Genomic DNA, 23591 nt, shown 5'->3' on the forward strand with positions numbered 1-23591 from the left:
AGCTGACGTTTCGGGCCTAGACCCTTCATCAGAGAGGGGGATGGGGAGAGGGTTCTGAAATAAATAGGGAGGGGGGGGGCACCGAAGATGGATAGAGGAGAAGATAGGTGGAGAGGAGAGTATAGGTGGGGAGGTAGGGAGGGGATAGGTCAGTCCAGGGAAGCCGGACAGGTCAAGGAGGTGGGATGAGGTTAGTAGGTGGTAAATGGAGATGCGGCTTGAGGTGGGAGGAGGGGATAGGTGTGAGGAAGAACAGGTTAGGGAGGTGGGGATGAGCTGGGCTGGTTTTGGGATGCAGTGGGGGAAGGGGAGATTTTGAAGCTGGTGAAGTCCACATTGATACCATTGGGCTGCAGGGTTCCCAAGTGGAATATGAGTTGCTGTTCCTGCAACCTTCAGGTGGCATCACTGTGGCACTGCAGGAGGCCCATGATGGACATGTCATTGAAGAATGGGAGGGGGAGTTGAAATGGTTCGCGACTGGGAGGTGCAGTTGTTTGTTGCGAACCGAGCGGAGGTGTTCTGCAAAGCGGTCCCCAAGCCTCCGCTCGGTTTCCCCAATGTCGAGGAAGCTACACCGGGTACAGTGGACACAGTATACCACATTGGCAGATGTGCAGGTGAACATCTGCTTGATATGGAAAGACATCTTGGGGCCTGGGATGGGGGTGAGGGAGGAGGTATGGGGGCAGGTGTAGCACTTCCTGCGGTTGCAGGGGAAGGTGCCGGGCGTGGTGGGGTTGGAGGGGAATGTGGAGCAGACAAGGGAGTCACGGAGAGCGTGGTCTCTCCGGAAGGCAGACAAGGGTGGGGATGGAAAAATGTGGGGTGTGGTGGGGTCAGATTGTAGATGGCGGAAGTGTCGGAGGGCGATGCTGGATGAACACACAGGCCAAGCAGCATCAGAGGAGCAGGAAAGGTGATGTTTCAGGCCTCGGCCCTTCTGCAGAAAGCTCCTGCTCCTCTGATGCTGCTTGTCCTGCTGTGTGCATCCAGCTCTACACCTTCTTATCTTGAATTCTCCAGCATCTGCAGTTCCTACTATCTCTTGACTGAATAACACAACTCTTCAAGATTGAATCCTACCGGTTTGGCTACGAACTGAATGTGAAGACAATTTTGATGCTGAGCGAAGATGTTGCTTGCTAAATGTTGACGGAAGAAAAGATTGTTTATGATGTATTGTAACAACCCATACTGTCTACGAATATAATGCACAGCAGAGGTTTGGGTGGTAACTGGGAGTATCACATTGGGCTCAATGCCACAGGTCTGGGTCATTTCAGCTGTATAGTGCCGTGCTACATTATCGGTTTTGTTTTACAATTGATGTAAATAGTTTGGATGAAGGAAACTGAAGTTTGTCAATGGCACCAAGACAGATAAGAAGGGTCGCTAGGTTCGTGGAGAGCAGTTGGTTGTATGAGGCAATCGTTTGCAGGGCTTTGAGTTCCTCGGTGTTGAACTTTTTACAGCACTGCTTCCGTTGTCTCCAGTGCAGCGAGATTACTTTTCTGTTGGCCCAGTGCTCCACCTGACTCCTGTCCCATGGTGTGAATCATTCTAATGTCTTTGCAAAACTTCACACTGACGATGACATAGTCAAGGAGGTGCTAGTTGCATGGAGTGTGGGTGTTGGCTCAGCGGTTAGGGCTGCTGTCTCACTACACCAGGGACCTGGGTTCAATCCCCCCCTCGGGTGACTATCTGTGTGGACTTTGCACATTCTCCCCATGTCTGCTTGGGTTTCCTCCGGGTGCTCTGGTTTCCTCCCACAGTCCAAAGATGTGCAGGTTAGGGTGGGTTGGCCGTGCTAAATTGTCCCATAGTGCCCAGGGATGTGCAAGTTAGGGTGGATTGGCCGTGCTAAATTGTCCCGTAGTGTCCAGGGATGTGCAGGTTAGGGTGGGTTGGCCGTGCTAAATTGTCCCATAGTGCCCAGGGATGTGCAGGTTAGGGCAGATTGGCCGTGCTAAATTGTCCCATAGTGCCCAGGGATGTGCAGGTTAGGGCGGATTGGCCATGCTAAATTGTCCCATAGTGCCCAGGGATGTGCAGGTTAGGGTGGATTGGCCGTGCTAAATTGTCCCATAGTGCCCAGGGATGTGCAGGTTAGGGCGGATTGGCCGTGCTAAATTGTCCCGTAGTGCCCAGGGATGTGCAGGTTAGGGTGGATTGGCCGTGCTAAATTGTCCCATAGTGCCGAGGGATGTGCAGGTTAGGGTGGATTGGCCGTGCTAAATTGTCCCATAGTGCCCAGGGATGTGCAGGTTAGGGTGGATTGGCTGTGCTAAATTACCCCCATAGTGCCCAGGGATGTGCGGGTTAGGGTGGGTTGGCCATGCTAAATTGTCCCATAGTGTGCCCAGGGATGTGCAGGTTAGGGTGGGTTGGCCATGCTAAATTGTCCCATAGCGTCCAGGGATGTGCGGGTTAGGGCGGATTGGCCGTGATAAATCGTCTCGTAGTGCCCAGGGACGTGCAGGTTAAGGTGGATTGGCTGTGCTAAATTGTCCCATAGTGCCCGGGGATGTGCAGGTTAGGGTGGATTGGCCGTGCTAAATTGTCCCATAGTGACCCGTGACGTGCCGGTTAGGGTGGATTGGCCGTGCTAAATTGTCCCATAGTGCCCAAGGATGTGCGGGTTAGGGTGGATTGGCCGTGCCAAATTGTCCCATAGTGCCCAGGGATGTGCAGGTTAGGGTGGATTGGCCGTGCTAAATTGTCCCGTAGTGTCCAGGGACATGCAGGTTAGGATGGATTGGCCATGCTAAATTGTCCCATAGTGCCCAGGGACATGCGGGTTAGGGTGGATTGGCCGTGCTAAATTGTACCATAGTGCCCAGGGATGTGTGGGTTAGGGTGGATTGGCTGTGCTAAATTGTCTCATAGTGCCCAGGGATGTGCAGGTTAAGGTGGATTGGCTGTGCTAAATTGTCCCAGAGTGCCCAGGGATGTGCGGGTTACGGTGGATTGGCCGTGCTAAATTGCCCCATAGTGCCCAGGGATAGAACATAGAACAGTACAGCACAGAACAGGCCCTTCAGCCCACAATGTTGTGCCGACCATTGATCCTCATGGATGCACCCTCAAATTTCTGTGACCATATGCATGTCCAGCAGTCTCTTAAATGACCCCAATGACCTTGCTTCCACAACTGCTGCTGGCAACGCATTCCATGCTCTCACAACTCTCTGCGTAAAGAACCTGCCTCTGACATCCCCTCTATACTTTCCACCAACCAGCTTAAAACTATGACCCCTCGTGCTAGCCATTTCTGCCCTGGGAAATAGTCTCTGGCTATCGACTCTATCTATGCCTCTCATTATCTTGTATACCTCAATTAGGTCCCCTCTCCTCCTCCTTTTCTCCAATGAAAAGAGACCGAGCTCAGTCAACCTCTCTTCATAAGATAAGCCCTCCAGTCCAGGCAGCATCCTGGTAAACCTCCTCTGAACCCTCTCCAAAGCAGGTGCAGATGTGCAGGTTAGGGCAGATTGGCCATGCTAAATTGTCCCATAGTGCCCAAGGATGTGCGGGTTAGGGTGGATTGGCCGTACTAAATTGTCCCATAGTGCCCAGGGATGCGCAGGTTAGGGTGGATTGGCCGTGCTAAATTGTCTCATAGTGCCCAGGGATGTGCAGGTTAGGGTGGATTGGCCGTACTAAATTGTCCCATAGTTCCCAGGGATGTGCAGGTTAGGGTGGGTTGGCTGTGCTAAATTGTCCCATAGTGCCCAGGGACATGCGGGTTAGGGTGGATTGGCCGTGCTAAATTGTCACGTAGTGCCCAGGGACGTGCAGGTTAGGATGGATTGGCCGTGCTAAATTGTCCCATAGTGCCCAGGGATGTGCAGGTTAGGGTGGATTGGCCATGCTAAATTGTCCCATAGTGCCCAGGGACATGCGGGTTAGGGCGGATTGGCCGTGCTAAAGTGTCCCATAGTGCCCAGGGATGTGCGGGTTTGGGTGGATTGGCTGTGCTAAATTGTCACGTAGTGCCCAGGGATGTGCGGGTTAGGGTGGATTGGCCGTGCTATATTATCCCATAGTGCCCAGGGATGTGCGGGTAAGTGTGGGTTATTCGTGAGGAAATGCAGGGTTACAAAGACAGGCTAAGGTGGGTGGACGGGTCTGGGTGGATGCTCTTCGGTGGGTTGGCATGGACTCGATAGGACAAATGGCTTGCTCCCACCTTGTAGGGATTCTAAGAATCGGTGTAGACAAAAAATAGGGAGAATCTTCATAAAGTTTAGCAGGATTGTTGGTTTCATGAGCTTCCCCTACTTCACCCATCACTGAATCCTCGTCATAAATGTCTCAGGCCATAAAACAGACGAGTGAAGCACTTACTAATGCTGCAATGCAACACCATTGACACTGTATTGTTCCTCGTTCCTTGTTTCCCCTGTGTTTAATCATGTCAGGGACTGACAGAAGACTTTCCTACTCTAGCTCTAGCCGGCGATCTCTGGAACGTATGGAGCTCTCTCCCCTTATTCTGCTTCCAGAGGTTTCAGCATAGAATAGCAATGTCAGGGATCATACTCAACACCTATTACTTTGGCAAGAGGATTACTCTACTCTTTTTTTTAAGCTTCCTCAGGCTCAATGGAATTGTAGGGAAGCCTTGAGATGTTGAAGGAGACAGCAATGCACTTAACTTTGTGGTATAAATCGTCAAGTCAAACATAATCAAGATTCAGTCCTGCTGCAAACAACTGTCATTCTTAATTGAACTGAGTAAAAGTGACTCATATTGTAGGAGCAGACCGAACAGAGTCATTCGGACAGAAACAGGCCTTTCGGTCCAACCCATCCAGCTTTCCCAAACTAAACCATTTGCCTGTGTTTGACTCACATCCCTCTAAATGTTTCCAATTAATTTACCTGTCTAAATGTCTTTTAAATGTTGTAACTCTGCCTGCATCTATCATAAAGTTATGGAGTAGTACAGTATGTGAACAGACCCTTTTGTCCAACTGGTCCAAGCTGACCAGATATCCTAAATGAATCTAGTCCCATCTGCCAGCATTTGGCCCATATCCCTCTGAACCCTTCCTATCCATGTCCCCATCCAGATGCCTTTTAAATGCTGTAACTGTACCAGCCCCCACCACTTCCTCTGGCAGCTCATTCTATACATGCACCGCCCTCTGTGTGAAAAAGTTACCCCTCAGGCCCCTTTTATATCTTTCTCATCTTACGTTAAAAGTATACCCTCTAGTTTTGGGCTCACCTACCTTAGAGAAGGCCTTGGGCTATTCACCTCATCTACGCTCCTCAAGATTTTATAAACCTCTGTAAGGTTGTCCTTGAGTGGGGGAGGCAATGGCCCAGTGGTATTATCACTGGACTGTTTAGACTCAGACAACGTTCTGGGGACCCAGGTTTGAATCCCTTCACAGCAGACAGTGGAATTTGAATTCAATTTAAATAAATCTGGAATTAAGAGCCTAATGATGATCATGACTCCATTGTCTGGGGAAAAACCCACCGGAGTTCACTAATGTCCCTTAGGGAAGGAAACTGCCATTTTTACCTGGTCTGGGCTTACATGTGACTCCAGGCCCACAGCAATGTGGCTGTCTCTCACCTGCTCTCTGAAATCACCTAGCAAGCCACTCAGTTCAAAGGCAACTAAGGATCGGAAATAAATGCTGGCCAGCCAGCGATGCCCATATCCCAAAAGGGAATTTTGAACATAGAAACAAAAAGATAGGTGAGTGTTATCAGAAGGAAAATATTCAGCTAAAACACCACTAAATAGTGATATACATCTAGACGATGACTGACTACATCCAGAGATATCAGATAACCAACTGGATCATGCTCCCCTCTATGTCTAACGCAAGCAGTACGTTTATGAAGTGTAACACAGTCTGGAGCTGGATGAACACAGCAGTCCAGGAAGCAGCAGCGGAGCAGGAAGGCTGATGTTTCGGGTCAGGACACCTCTTCCTCTGTTGCCTCCTGTCCTGCTGTGTTCCTCCAGTCCCACATTGTGTTATCGCTGACTCCAGCATTGGCAGTTCTCGCTATCTCTCAGTTTATGAAGCGTGCCCATTTAGGTAACAGATCAGGAGCTTTCCAGTTTATTTATTCAGGATTAAACTTGTGCTATTAATGTATTATTTTACCTTATTTAAACTTGAAGCCCTGTGTGTATTCTATTAATGCACATGGGCTAAACTAGCAGATTTTTGTCGAATGGTGGTCCTTTTGTTGATCTCTCCAACTCACATCCCGCACCCCTCAGCCGTCGACTGGACCCCAGGTCAAATCTGAACTTCTGTTATCACTTTTATGAATTACTGTTACACCTTCGGCCAACTAGTCTTTGCTGCTGAAGCATATGGAATTCGAGACTGGCACTGGCTTCAATTTGTAGCTTCTGCACCATTTTTCATCATTTTCCTCTACTCATGGTAGAGTCAACTATAAATAATCTTTCTGATGAAGTGAATCAACAAATAGCAACAAAAACAGAGGGTTCTGAGGAAGGATCACCGGACCTGAAACGTTGACTGTGATTTTTTTTCTTCACAGATGTTACCAGGCCCTGCTGAGCTTTCCCAGCAAATTCTGTTCTTGTTCCTGACTTACAGCTTATGCAGTTCTTTCAGGTTTGAATCAATAACTAGCCATTTAGATCTCCTGAGGCTTTGCGCATGCAAGTTGAAAGATATGTTCTGAGGCAGAGTCACTGAATTCTGATTTCCCGCCACAAATGCTGCCAGGCCTGCTGAGCTCTTCCAGCAATATGTTTTTGTTTCTGATTTTCATAGAGTCATACAGCACAGAAACAGACCCTTTGGTTCAACCAGTCCGTGCCGACCATAATCCCCAAACTAAACTAGCCCCACCTGCCTGCTCCTGACCCATATCCCTCCAAACCTTTCCCTGTTCATATACTTATCCAAATGTCTTTTAAACGCTGTAACTGTACCCACACCCACCACTTCCTCTGGAAGCTCATTCCGCACATGGACCATCATCTGTGTGAAAATATTGCCCCTCGTGTCTTTTTTAACTCTTTCTCCTCTTACCATAAAAATATGGCCCCTGTTCTTGAAATCCGTCCCACCCCAGGGAAAAGTGGCGGATGTGGGTACAGTTACAGCGTTCAAAAGACATTTGGATAAGGACATGAACAGGGAAAAGTTTGGAGGGATATGGGCCAGGAGCAGGCAGGTGGGACTAGTTTAGTTTCGAGGTTATGGTCGGCACGGGCTGGTTGGGCCGAAGGGCCTGTTTCCGTGCTGTATGACTCTATGAACATACTCAGCAAATGAGCGCCGACGGTCCGCTAGGGCTGAGAATTCGAAAAACATCTCACCCTTGGAGTGAAGAAATTTACTGATTCAGCTCTAATTACTCACCTCAATCAGGGCACAATGGACCTGCTGTTTTCAAGCCTCTTTACAGACTGTGTGAGACTTTGGCCCAGATCTTACAAAGCCATTAATGAAGGTTACAACACCATTGGATTTTCTGGGAAACCTGTTCATATTCATTTGAAACAGGGACCCCGATGGCCCAGAAATCTCCCCAGGGCCTAAATGGACTGGCACGGTGGCTCAGTGGCTAGCACTGCTGCCTCACGGCATCAGGGACCCAGGTTCGATACCACCCTCAGGCAACCGTCTGCATGGAGTTTGCACAAACACCCCGTGTCTGCATGGGCTTCCTCCAGTTGCTCCGATTTCCTCCCACAGTCCAAAGGCTAGGTGGATTGGACGTGCTAAATTGCCCCATAGCGCCCAGGGATGTGCAGGTTAGGGTGGATTGGACGTGCTAAATTGTCCCGTAGTGCCCAGGGATGTGCGGGTTAGGGTGGATTGGCCGTGCTAAATTGCCCCATAGTGCCCAGGGATGTGCAGGTTAGGGTGGATTAGCCATGCTACATTGTCCCATAGTGCCCAGGGATGTGCAGGTTAGGGTGGATTGGCTGTGCTAAATTGTCTCGTAGTGCCCAGGGATGTGCGGGTTAGGGTGGATTGGCCGTGCTAAATTGTCCCATAGTGCCCAGGGATGTGCAGGTTAGGGTGGGTTGGCCGTGCTAAATTGTCCCATAGTGCCCAGGGATGTGCGGGTTAGGGTGGATTGGCCGTGCTAAATTGTCTCGTAGTGCCCAGGGATGTGCGGGTTAGGGTGGATTGGCCGTGCTAAATTGTCCCATAGTGCCCAGGGATGTGCAGGTTAGGGTGGATTGGCCTTGGGGTGCTTTTCGATGGGATGCTCTTCGGAGGGTTAGTGCAACTCAAAGGGTTGAATGGCCTGCTTGCACACTGTAGGGGTTATATGACCATTCTATTTGTAAATGATTTTTCATGAATGTATCTCCCACTGCTCGATTCAGGATTAATAAGTCATTTGGAACTCTCTCCTGGAAACGCCTCCAAAAACCCTAGTGGTAAAGGCAGTGCAGAGAAGAACCGTGCAAATCACGAAGATCTCCAGTGTAATCTTAGTGTAACTGGGGCAAAAGCAAAGATACTGGAACTCTCTGAACTAGTGAAAACATCATTACATTATAACATGTTTGCAATCAAACACAGTAATATCAAATTAAGTACTCCTGTGACGCAACAGGAAAGTCTAAAGAAATTCAATTTGTTGCTGATGTAGACACTGGTGGAAGTCAGTGTTTGAGAAATGTGACTGACCTCAGCAGCTGAGCTTCCATTTGCCAGAAACGGGGGCACACTAAGATTTAGAATACGGTAGGCAATGCTGGCAGGAAGACTTTACTTCACCCTCAGGCTCTGCTCTACGTGATCCAGCACTCACTCCTGTTTAGCTGCATGTTCTGGAGGCACGTACAACAGGCCTGCATCTTGCTACTCAAGGCCCAGTTTCCTGCTGTAACGCATGTAAACGAGGCTAGCTCAGTTCAGGAAAGCTGGTCAACATGGACGGGTTGGGCCGAAGGGTCTGTTTCTACGCTATGACTAAGTATAGACGTCCCTCATCAGCACAAAGTCCTCCATGTCCACTCATCGTAGTCTTTAAAAGGAATAGAACCAACTTCAAACCCACACATTGATAACTCCAATAATTTAATCATGTCCACTTCCATCTCGACTAGTTTGCCTGAGCTTGCATGGCATTTTTTTTCAAACAATATCTGCTCACAGCATGGGAATGTCACTCCCATAATTGTACTGGAGAAAGTCTTGATGTGCTGTCCTCTACAACCGTCAAATTAGCAGCACTGCTGAGAATTCTGATCCAGTGACAGTACAGTTTAAAATCAGGGTGGAGTACGGTTTGGATAGGTGCAGGTGAAGACCACTGAACAACCTCAACGATTAGTTTACCAGTAGGTTCCTTTCGGGGTAAAAGGAAATGATATTCTGGGGGAGGTGACTGAAATAATCAATTTAATGGACTGCTCTGTATTTTATCACAACCTGGATGTCACAACGGTTTTTTTAAACAAAGGCTCCTCCTAGTGAACAGAATCACACTTTTGCCGAATACAGTGACAGACTCAGAACCCTTTCTCCATCAGCCATGATTTCAGTTCTTTGTCAAAGTACCCTTTGACCCGGATGTGCATCGAGACCTCATTAACTTGCGTAGGGGGAGTCTTGCCCGTGATCTGTTCGAGGAATTCTTTCACATCCTTCTCGAGCGTCTGAAGGAGGGAAAAGAGCACCAGGGGTTAAAAATGAAGATTCCCAACCTGCGGAGCTGTGCTCCGAGAGAACAGCGACAATAAACTCTTCGAAAACAACGGACAATCCATCAAAATAGTTTTGAATGGGTAGGCCAGGCTCAGTTAAGTTATTCCAATTTGAATATTATTTAAAAAACCTGTGTTAGGTGGGAGTTCTTGTCATTAGCAAGTCCTCTACCAACATTTACCAATTAACTGCAATGTCATCTGTCACAAGCAACAAGTGACAGTGTGGATTCATCAAGCAAGTTTCTGAAATCTTGCTCTGCTGCTGTGCTACCTTGATTTTTATAGTGTATATATTTCTATTTCTGTCTTTCAAGAAATAATAGCTGATTTATCTCCAGCCAGCGACAAATATAGTGTTCTATTTGCCAAATGAATTAACAGAATCATAAGAGGTTTACAGCACTGAAACAGGCCCTCCAGCCCAGCTTGCCCAGTTTTCACAAATAGTCCAGTCCCATTTGCCTGTGTTTGGTCCATGTGCCTCCACACCTATCCCATCAATGTACCCGCCTAATTGTTTCTTAAATGACAAAATTGCACTCGCTTCTACCAGCACCTCTGGCTGTCCCTTTACAGACACATGTGAAAAGAATTACCCTTTTGTATCTCTCCCCTCTAGTTTCAGACTCCCCTACCCCAGGGAAAAGCTCTCGGCTGTCTGCCTTCTCCGTACCACTCATGACTTTTTATAGACATCTATTAGGTCACCTCTGAGCCTCCTATGCTCCGTGGAAAGACGTCCCAGCCTATCCAGGCTCTTCTAACAACTCAAACCTTCCAGACTTTTGATAAACACGTTCTGAAAGTCCAAATATACCACATTGACTGGCTCCTCCTTGTCATCTCCACTAGATTTTTAATTTTTTTTAATATTGAATCCCCGCAGTGTGGAAATAGGTCATTTAGCCCAACAAGTCCAGACTAAACATCTAAAACAGCATCCCACCCAGACCCATCTGCACACAACAAACAATTTTAGCAGGACCAACCCACCCTAAACTGCACATCCCTGGGCACTATAGGACAATTTAGCACGGCTAATCCACCCTAACCTGCACATCCCTGGGCACTATGGGACAATTTAGCACGGCCAATCCACCCTAACCCACACATCCCTGGACACTATGGGACAATTTAGCACGGCCAATCCACCCAAACCTGCACATCCCTGGGCACTATGGGACAATTTAGCACGGCCAATCCACCCTAACCCGCACATCCCTGGGCAGTATGGAACAATTTAGCATGGCCAATCCACCCTAACCCGCACATCCCTGGGCACTACAGAACAATTTAGCACGGCCAATCCACCCTAACCTGCACATCCCTGGGCAGTATGGAACAATTTAGCACGGCCAATCCACCCTAACCGACACATCCCTGGGCAGTATGGAACAATTTAGCACGGCCAATCCACCCTAACCGACACATCCCTGGGCAGTATGGAACAATTTAGCACGGCCAATCCACCCTAACCTGCACATCCCTGGGCACTATGGGACAATTTAGCACGGCCAATCCACCCTAACCTGCACATCCCTGGGCACTATGGGACAATTTAGCACGGCCAACCCACCCTAACCCGCACATCCCTGGGCACTATGGGACAATTTAGCACGGCCAATCCACCCTAACCTGCACATCCCTGAGCACTACGGGACAATTTAGCACGGCCAATCCACCCTAACCCGCACATCCCTGGACACTACGGAACAATTTAGCACGGTCAATCCACCCTAACCTGCACATCCCTGGGCACTATGGGACAGTTTAGCACGGCCAATCCACCCTAACCTGCACATCCCTGGGCACTATGGGACAGTTTAGCACGGCCAATCCACCCTAACCCGCACATCCCTGGGCACTATGGGGCAATTTAGCACGGCCAATCCACCCTAACCTGCACATCTTTGGACTGTGGGAGGAAACCAGGCCACCCGGAGGAAACCCACGCAGACACAGGGGGAACGTGTGAACTCCACACAGTCACCGAAGGCTGAAATCAAACTCGGGTCCCTAGCGCTGTGAGGCAGCAGTGCTTAGCACTGAGCCACCTTACCGCCCTTTCTTGGGCACTTGTCTGTCCATCCAGCTTTGCGTGGCCAATTCTAACGATGGGTAAGATTCAAAACGCAAACCTGCCTTTACTATTTAAAACACTGGCCCGTGTACTGTGCGCATTTCTGCTCACAAACCAAAAATATTCAATTCCTGACGAAACAGTCCAACAAAACCACAATGCTACCTATCGAGACAAAACAGACTTTGTGAGCAATCACACAAGCTTTACAAGAAATCGAATTGTCTTTAGAAGATTAGACCATCTTTTCTGGCCATCAAAGCGTCACTTCTGCCTTAATGTTGCGAGATTAAATTCACCATGTCACGTACCCAAATATCACCCTCTATTTTCCGAATGACAGTCATCTTCCTGTTGCCGTGGGTGATATCCGTATAAACGGGGATATTGTGCATCCGGGAACGCCGGATGAAGTAGGGCAAGTCAGGAGGTGGATCTATAAAAACATTAAAATATTAATCAAAGCATTCTTTGCCAGAAGTAATCGCAAGACATTCAGTGAGATTTGCAAAAGCATTGCACTGATACTGAATTTCAGTCTCTGAAGAACATTAGCGAGTCAGACATGCCTTTGACAATGCACAAGCTTGAGGCAGGACTGATATTTTTTATTCCAGAATGGAGGAGCAAATTACTGCAGGTATTGCAATCTTTACCGAAAACAAGCGCTGGAAATCACAGCAGGTCAGGCAGCGTTCGTGAAGAGCAAGTCTAGATGATTTGATTTACTGTTATCTCATGTACCCAGGTACAGTGGAAAGTTTTGCTTCATGTGCAGTACAGGCAGACCGTAACACACGAAACACAAAGATCACAGGGTGGCTGATCACGGCGAGGAGTACAAAATTACAGCCGCAAAGAAGGTGTGGCTACAGCAAGATCAACGTCAGATTTGAAATTTGAGAGGTTCATTCAGAAGTCTAATGACAGCAGGGAAGAAGCTGTTCCTGAAAGCGTCGGCACGTGTTCGAGCTTTTGTACCTCCTACCCAACGGAAGAGGGTGAAAGAGATTCTCACCAGGATGGGAGGGGTCTTTGATGATGTTGGTTGCCTTTCCACAGCAACGATTCTTCATCAGAGCTGACGTGAAGCATGGAGGGGGCAGTATTTATGCTATAGTAGTTGGGTAGAATGCTGGGGGAGAAGGGATGTTGATCGTTCACATAAGCTGATCAGATTGGCAGAACAGTTTTGTGTCCAACTGCCAAGCTGGAAAGAACACATTACTGCTGGAATCCTTAGTAAAAACCTCGCCCAATGTAACTTTGAGATAGCAAGGACTGCAGATGCTCAGAGGCTGAGACAACGCAGTGTGGAGCTGGAGGAACACAGCAAGGCCGGGCAGCATCAGAGGAGCAGGAAAGCTGACGTTTCAGGTCGGCCCCTTCTTCAGTGCACTGAGTATACAGGTTGATAGATCATGATACAGGACAACAGTTAGATCACTGTTGGACTATTGCGCTCAATCCTGGTCTCCCTGCTGCAGGAAAGATGTTAAAAAACTTGAAAGGGTTCAGAAAAGATTTACGAGGATGTTGCCAGGGTTGGAGCGTTCGAGCTACAGGAAGAGGCTGAATAGGCTGGAGCTATTTTCCCTGGAGGTTGAGGGGTGAGGGTGACTTTACATAAAATCATGAGGGGCATGGATAGGGTGAATAGACAAGGTCTTTTCCCCAGGGAGTGGAGTCCAAAGCTAGAGGGTATAGATTTAAGGTGAGAGGGGAAAGATTTAAAAGGGACCTTAGGGGCAACGTTTTCATGCAGAGGGTGTCGCAATGTATAGAATGAGCTTCCAGAGGAAGTGACGGAGGTGGGTATAATTACAACATTTGAAAGGCATCTGGATGGGTATGTGAATAGGGCGGGTTTAGAGGGATATAGGCCAAACGGGACCAGATTAATTTAGGATGTTTGGTCGGCATGGACGACTTGGACCAGGGGGTCTGTTTCTGTGTTGTGCAACTCTATGACTTCACAACAGAGATACAGGGAGGCAGCGCTTATGACAATCAACCAGCGTTTGAAGGAGAGTCGGAGGAATTTAAACAGGTGAGTCTGGAACAGTGAGGAAGGCAGCTGAGAATATCTGAACTAGAACAGTCAGGACAAAGCGAAGAATGCACACGGGAGGCTTGAAACAGAAAATGGGAGTGGTCAACAAGGAATGGTATCGAAGCAAATTACTGAGGTAGGGTTTTGAGAGGTGGTGGGATTAACACAATGCAGTTTAATTTCAAGATAGGTAGTTTGCTAAGAATAAAAACAGTGCATAACGTAGTCAAGATATAAGCCTGTTAGTTTTTAAAATGTAAAATGACCATTGGTTAATGTTTTTAAAAACGGGTTTAAAGCAGAGAAAGAGACAAAATGGATTTGCCGTCAATGATACTGACCTCGAGGTGGGCACCAGCCTGATGGTGTGGGGTAGTGGTCATGTTTTGGAGGAACGGGTACTGTGGTAGCTGGAATCAACCTCTCCACAAACCTGAACTCCTCTGTTGACTCTATAATTCCTGGATATTCAGGATCAGAGCTTGCACAATTGGTGTAGTTCTAGGAAAGAACAAAAATATCACGTTCAGTGTTGAAGGATAAAAGTTACAGAGCTTGCAATCATCATTAGTAAGTGTAGGCAATTTTCTTTTTATCCACCAGTGCCTGACATTTTCAGTTACCACCAAGGTATGTTGTAAAATAATAGCCTTTCTACCCATCTCAAAGATTTCCACAATGACTACAGTCCGGGAAGAGGCTGTTCAGCCCACGAAGTCCACACCAACACACCAACATCCTACCCAGACCCACGTCACTGGCATGGGGTCCATGGGCATCAAAATGGCCACCAATCCCTTCCTGACATCAGGAACAAAAACAGACGCTGCTGGAAATCCTCAGCAGGTCTGGCAGCATCCGCGAAGAAAAAAAAACTGACTCAACATTTGGGCATGCAAACCGACATTTTCCTAGCTACCATCAGTTCTGAGGAAGGGTCACCGGTTCCGAAATGTTAACTCTGATTTTATCTTCGCGGATGCTGCCAGACCCGCTGAGCTTTTCCAGCAACTTCCATTTTTGTTCCTGATTTACAGCGTCCGCGGTTCTTTCGGTTTGCCTTGCTGACATCACTTCTGAATCCCCCAGCAAGAACAGGCACGCTCACTGGCACTGCCATGCTCACTGGCACTGCCACTGCCATGCTCACTGGCACTGCCACTGCCACGCTCACTGGCAGCTACTGAAACTGATGACACAACTGCAGCCCAAAACAGAACAAACTTCATGACAGGAGAACATTGATATGTGTCATCACCAGACCAGCTACAGGCACTGCCATCACTGTTAGACCTCCAATGACCGTACTAACATCAACAATGGACCCCAAGGGTCACTGTCAGCCAGGGTCAACTTGTCAATGTCATCCTCGAAGGATCCCCAAGTAACAGTAGCTACAGCACAAGTAGATCTCTCTAATAGCAGTGTACACATTACTGCACATATTTAGTGGCATGCAGACGTTCACCAGTAAGCAACTACTAGCTCTGGGGTCGCCACCCCTAGTGGATACATATGTCCAGTGGACACTGACTAACACTGCCACCTCCAGTGAATAGCTATTAGCACTGGCATGGCTAACCCCAGTTTTTCAGAAGAAGGGTCTAGGCCCAAAGCGTCAGCCTTCCTGCTCCTCTGATGCTGCTTGGCCTGCTGTGTTCATCCAGCTCTACACCTTGTTATCTCAGTTTCATAGTCATTGCCTCCAACAACCCCCACCACTGGACATGCGTCACCAAACCCAGTGGGCATCACTGGCTCCAACACACTCACTGGACTACCTTTCCAGGGACATTCACTGGCAACTCCACTTTCTGCGGGCATTCCCTGATACAGCAACACCCCGCCCGTGGACATTCACTGGCACCACTGTCCCCAGTGGACTGCCAATAGCCATCGACAGTGTACTCCCTAAAGTACTGACATCCCCAATGGACATTCACTGGCACCGTCATCCCAAGTGGACTCCAATTGGCAACACAATCCCCCATGGACACTGCTAGCACCGCTGTACCCAGTGAGGACCTTCTGGTACCACCATCTGCAGTGAACACCCAGTGGGACTGCTATCCCACTGGACACTGGCCAGAAACACAATCCCCAGTGGATCCCACTGGCAACACTGTCCCCAGTGGATACACATTGGTACCACTATTCCCACTGGGCACACACTGGCACTTTAATCCTATTGGACGCCAGCTGACAGCACCACCCCAGTAGACTACCAGTGGCACTGATTCTCCTCCACCCACCTCACAGTGGACTCCAAGTGGCACCAATCCCACACCTGCTCCTGGGCACCCGCAGTGGACTCCCAGGGATAGAGCACTCACCCCTCCCTCAGTGGTAGAGATACTCCCCACCCAGTCACACTGATACTCCCCACATAGTGGCACTGATACTCCCACACAGTGGCACTGACACACCCCACACAGTGGCACTGATACACCCCCACACAGTGGCACTGATACACCCCCACACAGTGGCACTGATACACCCCCACACAGTGGCACTGATACACCCCCACACAGTGGCACTGATACACCCCCACACAGTGGCACTGATACACCCCCACACAGTGGCACTGATACACCCCCACAGTGGCACTGACACACCCCACACAGTGGCACTGATACACCCCACACAGTGGCACTGACACACCCCACACAGTGGCACTGATACACCCCCACACAGTGGCACTGATACACCCCCACACAGTGGCACTGATACTCCCACACAGTGGCACTGACACACCCCACACAGTGGCACTGATACACCCCCACACAGTGGCACTGATACACCCCCACACAGTGGCACTGATACACCCCCACAGTGGCACTGACACACCCCACACAGTGGCACTGATACACCCCACACAGTGGCACTGATACACCCCACACAGTGGCACTGATACACCCCACACAGTGGCACTGACACACCCCACACAGTGGCACTGATACACCCCCACACAGTGGCACTGATACTCCCCCACACAGTGGCACTGATACACCCCACACAGTGGCACTGATACTCCCCACACAGTGGCACTGATACTCCCCACACAGTGGCACTGATACACCCCACACAGTGGCACTGATACACCCCACACAGTGGCACTGATACACCCCACACAGTGGCACTGATACACCCCACACAGTGGCACTGATACTCCCCCACACAGTGGCACTGATACACCCCACACAGTGGCACTGATATACCCCACACAGTGGCACTGATACACCCCACACAGTGGCACTGATACTCCCCCACACAGTGGCACTGATACACCCCACACAGTGGCACTGATACACCCCACACAGTGGCACTGATACTCCCCCACACAGTGGCACTGATACACCCCACACAGTGGCACTGATACACCCCACCCAGTCACACTGATACTCCCCACATAGTGGCACTGATACTCCCACACAGTGGCACTGACACACCCCACACAGTGGCACTGATACACCCCCACACAGTGGCACTGATACTCCCCCACACAGTGGCACTGATACACCCCACACAGTGGCACTGATACTCCCCACACAGTGGCACTGATACTCCCCACACAGTGGCACTGATACACCCCACACAGTGGCACTGATACACCCCACACAGTGGCACTGATACACCCCACACAGTGGCACTGATACTCCCCCACACAGTGGCACTGATACACCCCACACAGTGGCACTGATACACCCCACACAGTGGCACTGATACTCCCCACACAGTGGCACTGATACACCCCACACAGTGGCACTGATACACCCCACACAGTGGCACTGATACTCCCCCACACAGTGGCACTGACACACCCCACACAGTGGCACTGATACTCCCCACACAGTGGCACTGATACACCCCACACAGTGGCACTGATACTCCCCACACAGTGGCACTGATACTCCCCACACAGTGGCACTGATACACCCCACACAGTGGCACTGATACTCCCCCACACAGTGGCACTGATACACCCCCACACAGTGGCACTGATACTCCCCACACAGTGGCACTGATACACCACCACATAGTGGCACTGATACTCCCCCACATAGTGGCACTGATACACCCCACACAGTGGCACTGATACACCCCACATAGTGGCACTGATACACCCCCACACAGTGGCACTGACACACCCCACACAGTGGCACTGACACACCCCACACAGTGGCACTGACACACCCCACACAGTGGCACTGATACACCCCACACAGTGGCACTGATACTCCCCCACACAGTGGCACTGACACACCCCACATAGTGGCACTGACACACCCCACACAGTGGCACTGATACACCCCACACAGTGGCACTGACACACCCCACACAGTGGCACTGATACACCCCACACAGTGGCACTGATACACCCCACACAGTGGCACTGATACTCCCCACACAGTGGCACTGATACACCCCACACAGTGGCACTGATACTCCCCACACAGTGGCACTGATACTCCCCACACAGTGGCACTGATACACCCCACATAGTGGCACTGACACACCCCACACAGTGGCACTGATACACCCCCACACAGTGGCACTGATACTCCCCCACACAGTGGCACTGATACACCCCACACAGTGGCACTGATACTCCCCACACAGTGGCACTGATACACCCCACATAGTGGCACTGATACTCCCCCACACAGTGGCACTGATACACCCCACATAGTGGCACTGACACACCCCACACAGTGGCACTGATACACCCCACACAGTGGCACTGATACTCCCCCACACAGTGGCACTGATACACCCCACATAGTGGCACTGACACACCCCACACAGTGGCACTGATACACCCCACACAGTGGCACTGATACACCCCACACAGTGGCACTGACACACCCCCACAGTGGCACTGATACTCCCCCACACAGTGGCACTGATACACCCCACACAGTGGCAATGCTGCCCTCAAGTGGGCTCCCAGCGATACCACACCAACCCCCTCCCGGGTCTGCTGCCTCCCAGTGGTACACCCCCATGGCACCGCTGCCCCCCAGTGGTACACCCCCATGGCACTGCTGCCCCCCAGTGGACTCACAGTGGTACCCCCCCTGGCACCGCTGCCCCCAGTGGTACACCCCGATGGCACTGCTGCCCCCCAGTGGAACACCCCCATGGCACCGCAGCCCCCCAGTGGAACACCCCCATGGCACTGCCCCCCAGTTGTACAGCCCCATGGCACTGCTGCCCCCAGTGGTACACCCCCATGGCGCTGCTGCCCCCAGTGGACTCCCAGTGGTACACCCCCCCTGGCGCTGCTGCCCCCAGTGGTACACCCCCCCTGGCGCTGCTGCCCCCCAGTGGAACACCCCCATGGCACTGCTGCCCCCCAATGGAACACCCCCATGGCACTGCTGCCCCCCAGTGGAACACCTGCATGGCACTGCTGCCCCCCAGTGGTACACCCCCATAGCGTTGCTGCCCCCCAGTGGTACAGCCCCATCGCACTGCTGCCCCCCAGTGGGACACCCCCATGGCATTGCTGCCCCACCCCCCAGTAGACCCATGGCACTGCTGCCCCCCAGTGGTACACCCCCATAGCGTTGCTGCCCCCCAGTGGTACACCCCCATGGCACTGCTGCCCCCCAGTGGGACACCCCCATGGCACTGCGGCCCCCCAGTGGGACACCCCCATGGCACTGCGGCCCCCCAGTGGAACACCCACATGGCACTGCTGCCCCCAGTGGTACAGCCTCATGGCACTGCTGCCCCCCAGTGGTACAGCCCCATGGCACTGCTGCCCCCCGGCAGTGGTACACCCCCATGGCACTGCTGCCCCCCCCAGTGGTACACCCCCATGGCACTGCTGCCCCCCCCAGTGGTACACACCCATGGCACTGCTGCCCCCCCCAGTGGTACACCCCCATGGCACTGCTGCCCCCCCCCAGTGGTGCACCCCCATGGCACTGCTGCCCCCCCCAGTGGTACACCCCCATGGCACTGTTGCCCCCCCCAGTGGTACACCCCCATGGCACTGTTGCCCCCCCCAGTGGTACACCCCTATGGCACTGCTGCCCCCCAGTGGACTCCCAGTGGTACACCCCCATGGCACTGCTGCCCCCCCAGTGGTACACCCCCATGGCACTGCTGCCCCCCCCAGTGGTACACCCCCACGGCGCTGCTGCCCCCAGTGGTACACCCCCACGGCACTGCTTCCCCCCAGTGGTACACCCCCACGGCACTGCTTCCCCCCAGTGGTACACCCCTATGGCACTGCTGCCCCCCAGTGGACTCCCAGTGGTACACCCCCACGGCACTGCTTCCCCCCAGTGGAACACCCCCATGGCACTGCTGCCCCCAGTGGACTCCCAGTGGTACACCCCCACGGCACTGCTTCCCCCCAGTGGTACACCCCCATGGCGCTGCTGCCCCCAGTGGTACACCCCCATGGCACTGCGGCCCCCCAGTGGGACACCCCCATGGCACTGCGGCCCCCCAGTGGAACACCCACATGGCACTGCTGCCCCCAGTGGTACAGCCTCATGGCACTGCTGCCCCCCAGTGGTACAGCCCCATGGCACTGCTGCCCCCCGGCAGTGGTACACCCCCATGGCACTGCTGCCCCCCCCAGTGGTACACCCCCATGGCACTGCTGCCCCCCCCAGTGGTACACCCCCATGGCACTGCTGCCCCCCCCAGTGGTACACCCCCACGGCACTGCTTCCCCCCAGTGGTACACCCCCATGGCGCTGCTGCCCCCAGTGGTACACCCCCATGGCACTGCTGCCCCCCAGTGGTACACCCCCATGGCGCTGCTGCCCCCCAGTGGAACACCCGCATGGCACTGCTGCCCCCAGTGGTACACCCCCATGGCACTGCTGCCCCCCAGTGGTACACCCCCATGGCGCTGCTGCCCTCCAGTGGTACACCCCCATGGCACTGCTGCCCCCCAGTGGTACACCCTCATGGCACTGCTGCCCCCCCCAGTGGTACACCCCCATGGCGTTGTTGCCCTCCAGTGGTACACCCCCATGGCACTGCTGCCCCCCAGTGGAACACCCCCATGGCGTTGTTGCCCCCCAGTGGAACACCCCCATGGCACTGCTGCCCCCCAGTGGAACACCCCCATGGCACTGCTGCCCCCCCAGTGGTACACCCCCATGGCGTTGTTGGCCCCCAGTGGAACACCCCCATGGCACTGCTGCCCCCCCAGTGGAACACCCCCATGGCGTTGCTGCCTCCCAGTGGAACACCCCCATGGCACTGCTGCCCCCCCAGTGGAACACCCCCATGGCACTGCTGCCCCCCAGTGGTACACCCCCATGGCACTGCTGCCTCCCAGTGGTACAGCCCCATGGCACTGCTGCCCCCCCCCCCAGTGGACTCCCAGTGGTACACACCCCCTGGCGCTGCTGCCCCCAGTGGTACACCCCCCTGGCACTGCTGCCCCCAGTGGTACACCCACATGGCACTACTGCCCCCCAGTGGAACACCTGCATGGCACTGCTGCCCCCAGTGGACTCCCAGTGGTACACCCACATGGCACTGCTGCCCCCCAGTGGTACACCTGCATGGCACTGCTGCCCCCCAGTGGTACCCCCCTGGCGCTGCTGCCCCCCAGTGGTACAGCCCCATGGCACTGCTGCCCCCACCAGTGGTACAGCCCCATGGCACTGCTGCCCCCCCAGTGGTACACCCCCATGGCACTGCTGCCCCCCAGTGGTACAGCCCCATCGCACTGCTGCCCCCTAGAGGTACACCTCCATGGCGTTGCTGCCCCCAGTGGTACAGCCCCATGGCACTGCTGCCCCCCCCCAGTGGTACAGCCCCATGGCACTGCTGCCCCCCCCAGTGGTACAGCCCCATGGCACTGCTGCCCCCCAGTGGTACACCCCCATGGCGCTGCTGCCCCCCAGTGGTACAGCCCCATCGCACTGCTGCCCCCCAGAGGTACACCTCCATGGCACTGCTGCCCCCAAGTGGGACACCCCCATGGCGTTGCTGCCCCCAGTGGTACAGCCCCATGGCACTGCTGCCCCCCCCCAGTGGTACACCCCCATGGCACTGCTGCCCCCCCCCCAGTGGTACACCCCCCATGGCACTGCTGCCCCCCCCAGTGGTACACCCCCATGGCACTGCTGCCCCCCCCAGTGGTACACCCCCATGGCACTGCTGCCCCCCAGTGGGACACCCCCATGGCACCGCTGCCCCCCAGTGGTACACCCCCATGGCGTTGCTGCCCCCAGTGGTACAGCCCCATGGCACTGCTGCCCCCCCCCAGTGGTACAGCCCCATGGCACTGCTGCCCCCCCCCAGTGGTACAGCCCCATGGCACTGCTGCCCCCCCCCAGTGGTACACCCCCATGGCACTGCTGCCCCCCCCCCCAGTGGTACACCCCCATGGCACTGCTGCCCCCGCCCCCAGTGGTACAGCCCCATGGCACTGCTGCCCCCCCCCCCCAGTGGTACACCCCCATGGCACTGCTGCCCCCCCCAGTGGTACACCCCCATGGCACTGCCCCCCCCCAGTGGTACACCCCCATGGCACTGCCCCCCCCCAGTGGTACACCCCCATGGCACTGCCCCCCCCCAGTGGTACACCCCCATGGCACTGCTGCCCCCCCCCCAGTGGTACACCCCCATGGCACTGCTGCCCCCCCCCCAGTGGTACACCCCCATGGCACTGCTGCCCCCGCCCCCAGTGGTACAGCCCCATGGCACTGCTGCCCCCCCCCAGTGGTACAGCCCCATGGCACTGCTGCCCCCCCCCAGTGGTACACCCCCATGTCACTGCCCCCCCCCCCAGTGGTACAGCCCCATGGCACTGCTGCCCCCCCCCAGTGGTACACCCCCATGTCACTGCCCCCCCCCCCCAGTGGTACACCCCCATGGCACTGCCCCCCCCCCCCAGTGGTACAGCCCCATGGCACTGCTGCCCCCCCCCAGTGGTACACCCCCATGTCACTGCCCCCCCCCCCCAGTGGTACACCCCCATGTCACTGCCCCCCCCCCCCCAGTGGTACAGCCCCATGGCACTGCTGCCCCCCCCCAGTGGTACAGCCCCATGTCACTGCCCCCCCCCCCCCCAGTGGTACACCCCCATGTCACTGCCCCCCCCCCAGTGGTACACCCCCATGTCACTGCCCCCCCCCCCCCCCCAGTGGTACACCCCCATGGCACTGCCCCCCCCCCCCAGTGGAACACCCACCGGCTTGGAAACGCCCCGCCCCCGGCTGCCCGTCACTCAGGGGCCGGTTATCTTTGGTTTGTGTCGATCGGGCTGACGGTGGGGTTTGGGGGGAGGCGGTACCTGGCAGAGGGGCAGCCGCCTGAAGCCGGGGACGTGGAGCAGGCGGCGCCACACGACAACAAGAGCAGCGGCAGCCATTGCCCAGACTCCGGCGGGAAACGGAGAACGCGCATGCTCAGAGCCGCCCCCTCGCATGCTCCGCGCATGCGCAGCCTCCGCGTGACACGAACAGCGCCACCCAGAGGATCCAGAGGAGAGTGAGCGCTCGTGGAAGGCTCCAGGGGAGAGTGGGTGCCAGTGGGAGGGGGGTGGGGAACCAGGGGAGAGTGGGTGCCAGTGGGAGGGGGGGTGGGTAACCAGGGGAGAGTGGGTGCCAGTGGGAGGGGGGGCGGGGAACCAGGGGAGAGTGGGTGCCAGTGGGAGGGGAACCAGGGGAGAGTGGGTGCCAGTGGGAGGGGGGGCGGGGAACCAGGGGAGAGTGGGTGCCAGTGGGAGGGGGGCGGGGAACCAGGGGAGAGTAGGGGGCGGGATGGGGAACCAGGGGAGA

General features: G+C 53.8%; 1 protein-coding gene across 1 annotated transcript; it reads right to left on the minus strand.

Moving 5' to 3' along the window:
- Positions 1-9369: 9369 nt before the first annotated feature.
- Positions 9370-23243, minus strand: mrpl49 (mitochondrial ribosomal protein L49). The gene is made up of 4 exons (XM_048525156.1): positions 23105-23243; positions 14169-14328; positions 12086-12210; positions 9370-9643 (listed from the first exon to the last, which is right to left on the minus strand). The coding sequence occupies exons 1-4, from the start codon at positions 23237-23239 to the stop codon at positions 9497-9499; spliced, it is 567 nt and encodes a 188-aa protein (XP_048381113.1). The 5' UTR covers positions 23240-23243; the 3' UTR covers positions 9370-9496.
- Between the last annotated feature and the right edge of the window lie 348 nt (positions 23244-23591).

This window comes from Stegostoma tigrinum, chromosome 42 (assembly GCF_030684315.1).
Source record: "Stegostoma tigrinum isolate sSteTig4 chromosome 42, sSteTig4.hap1, whole genome shotgun sequence".
Lineage (NCBI taxonomy): Eukaryota > Metazoa > Chordata > Chondrichthyes > Orectolobiformes > Stegostomatidae > Stegostoma > Stegostoma tigrinum.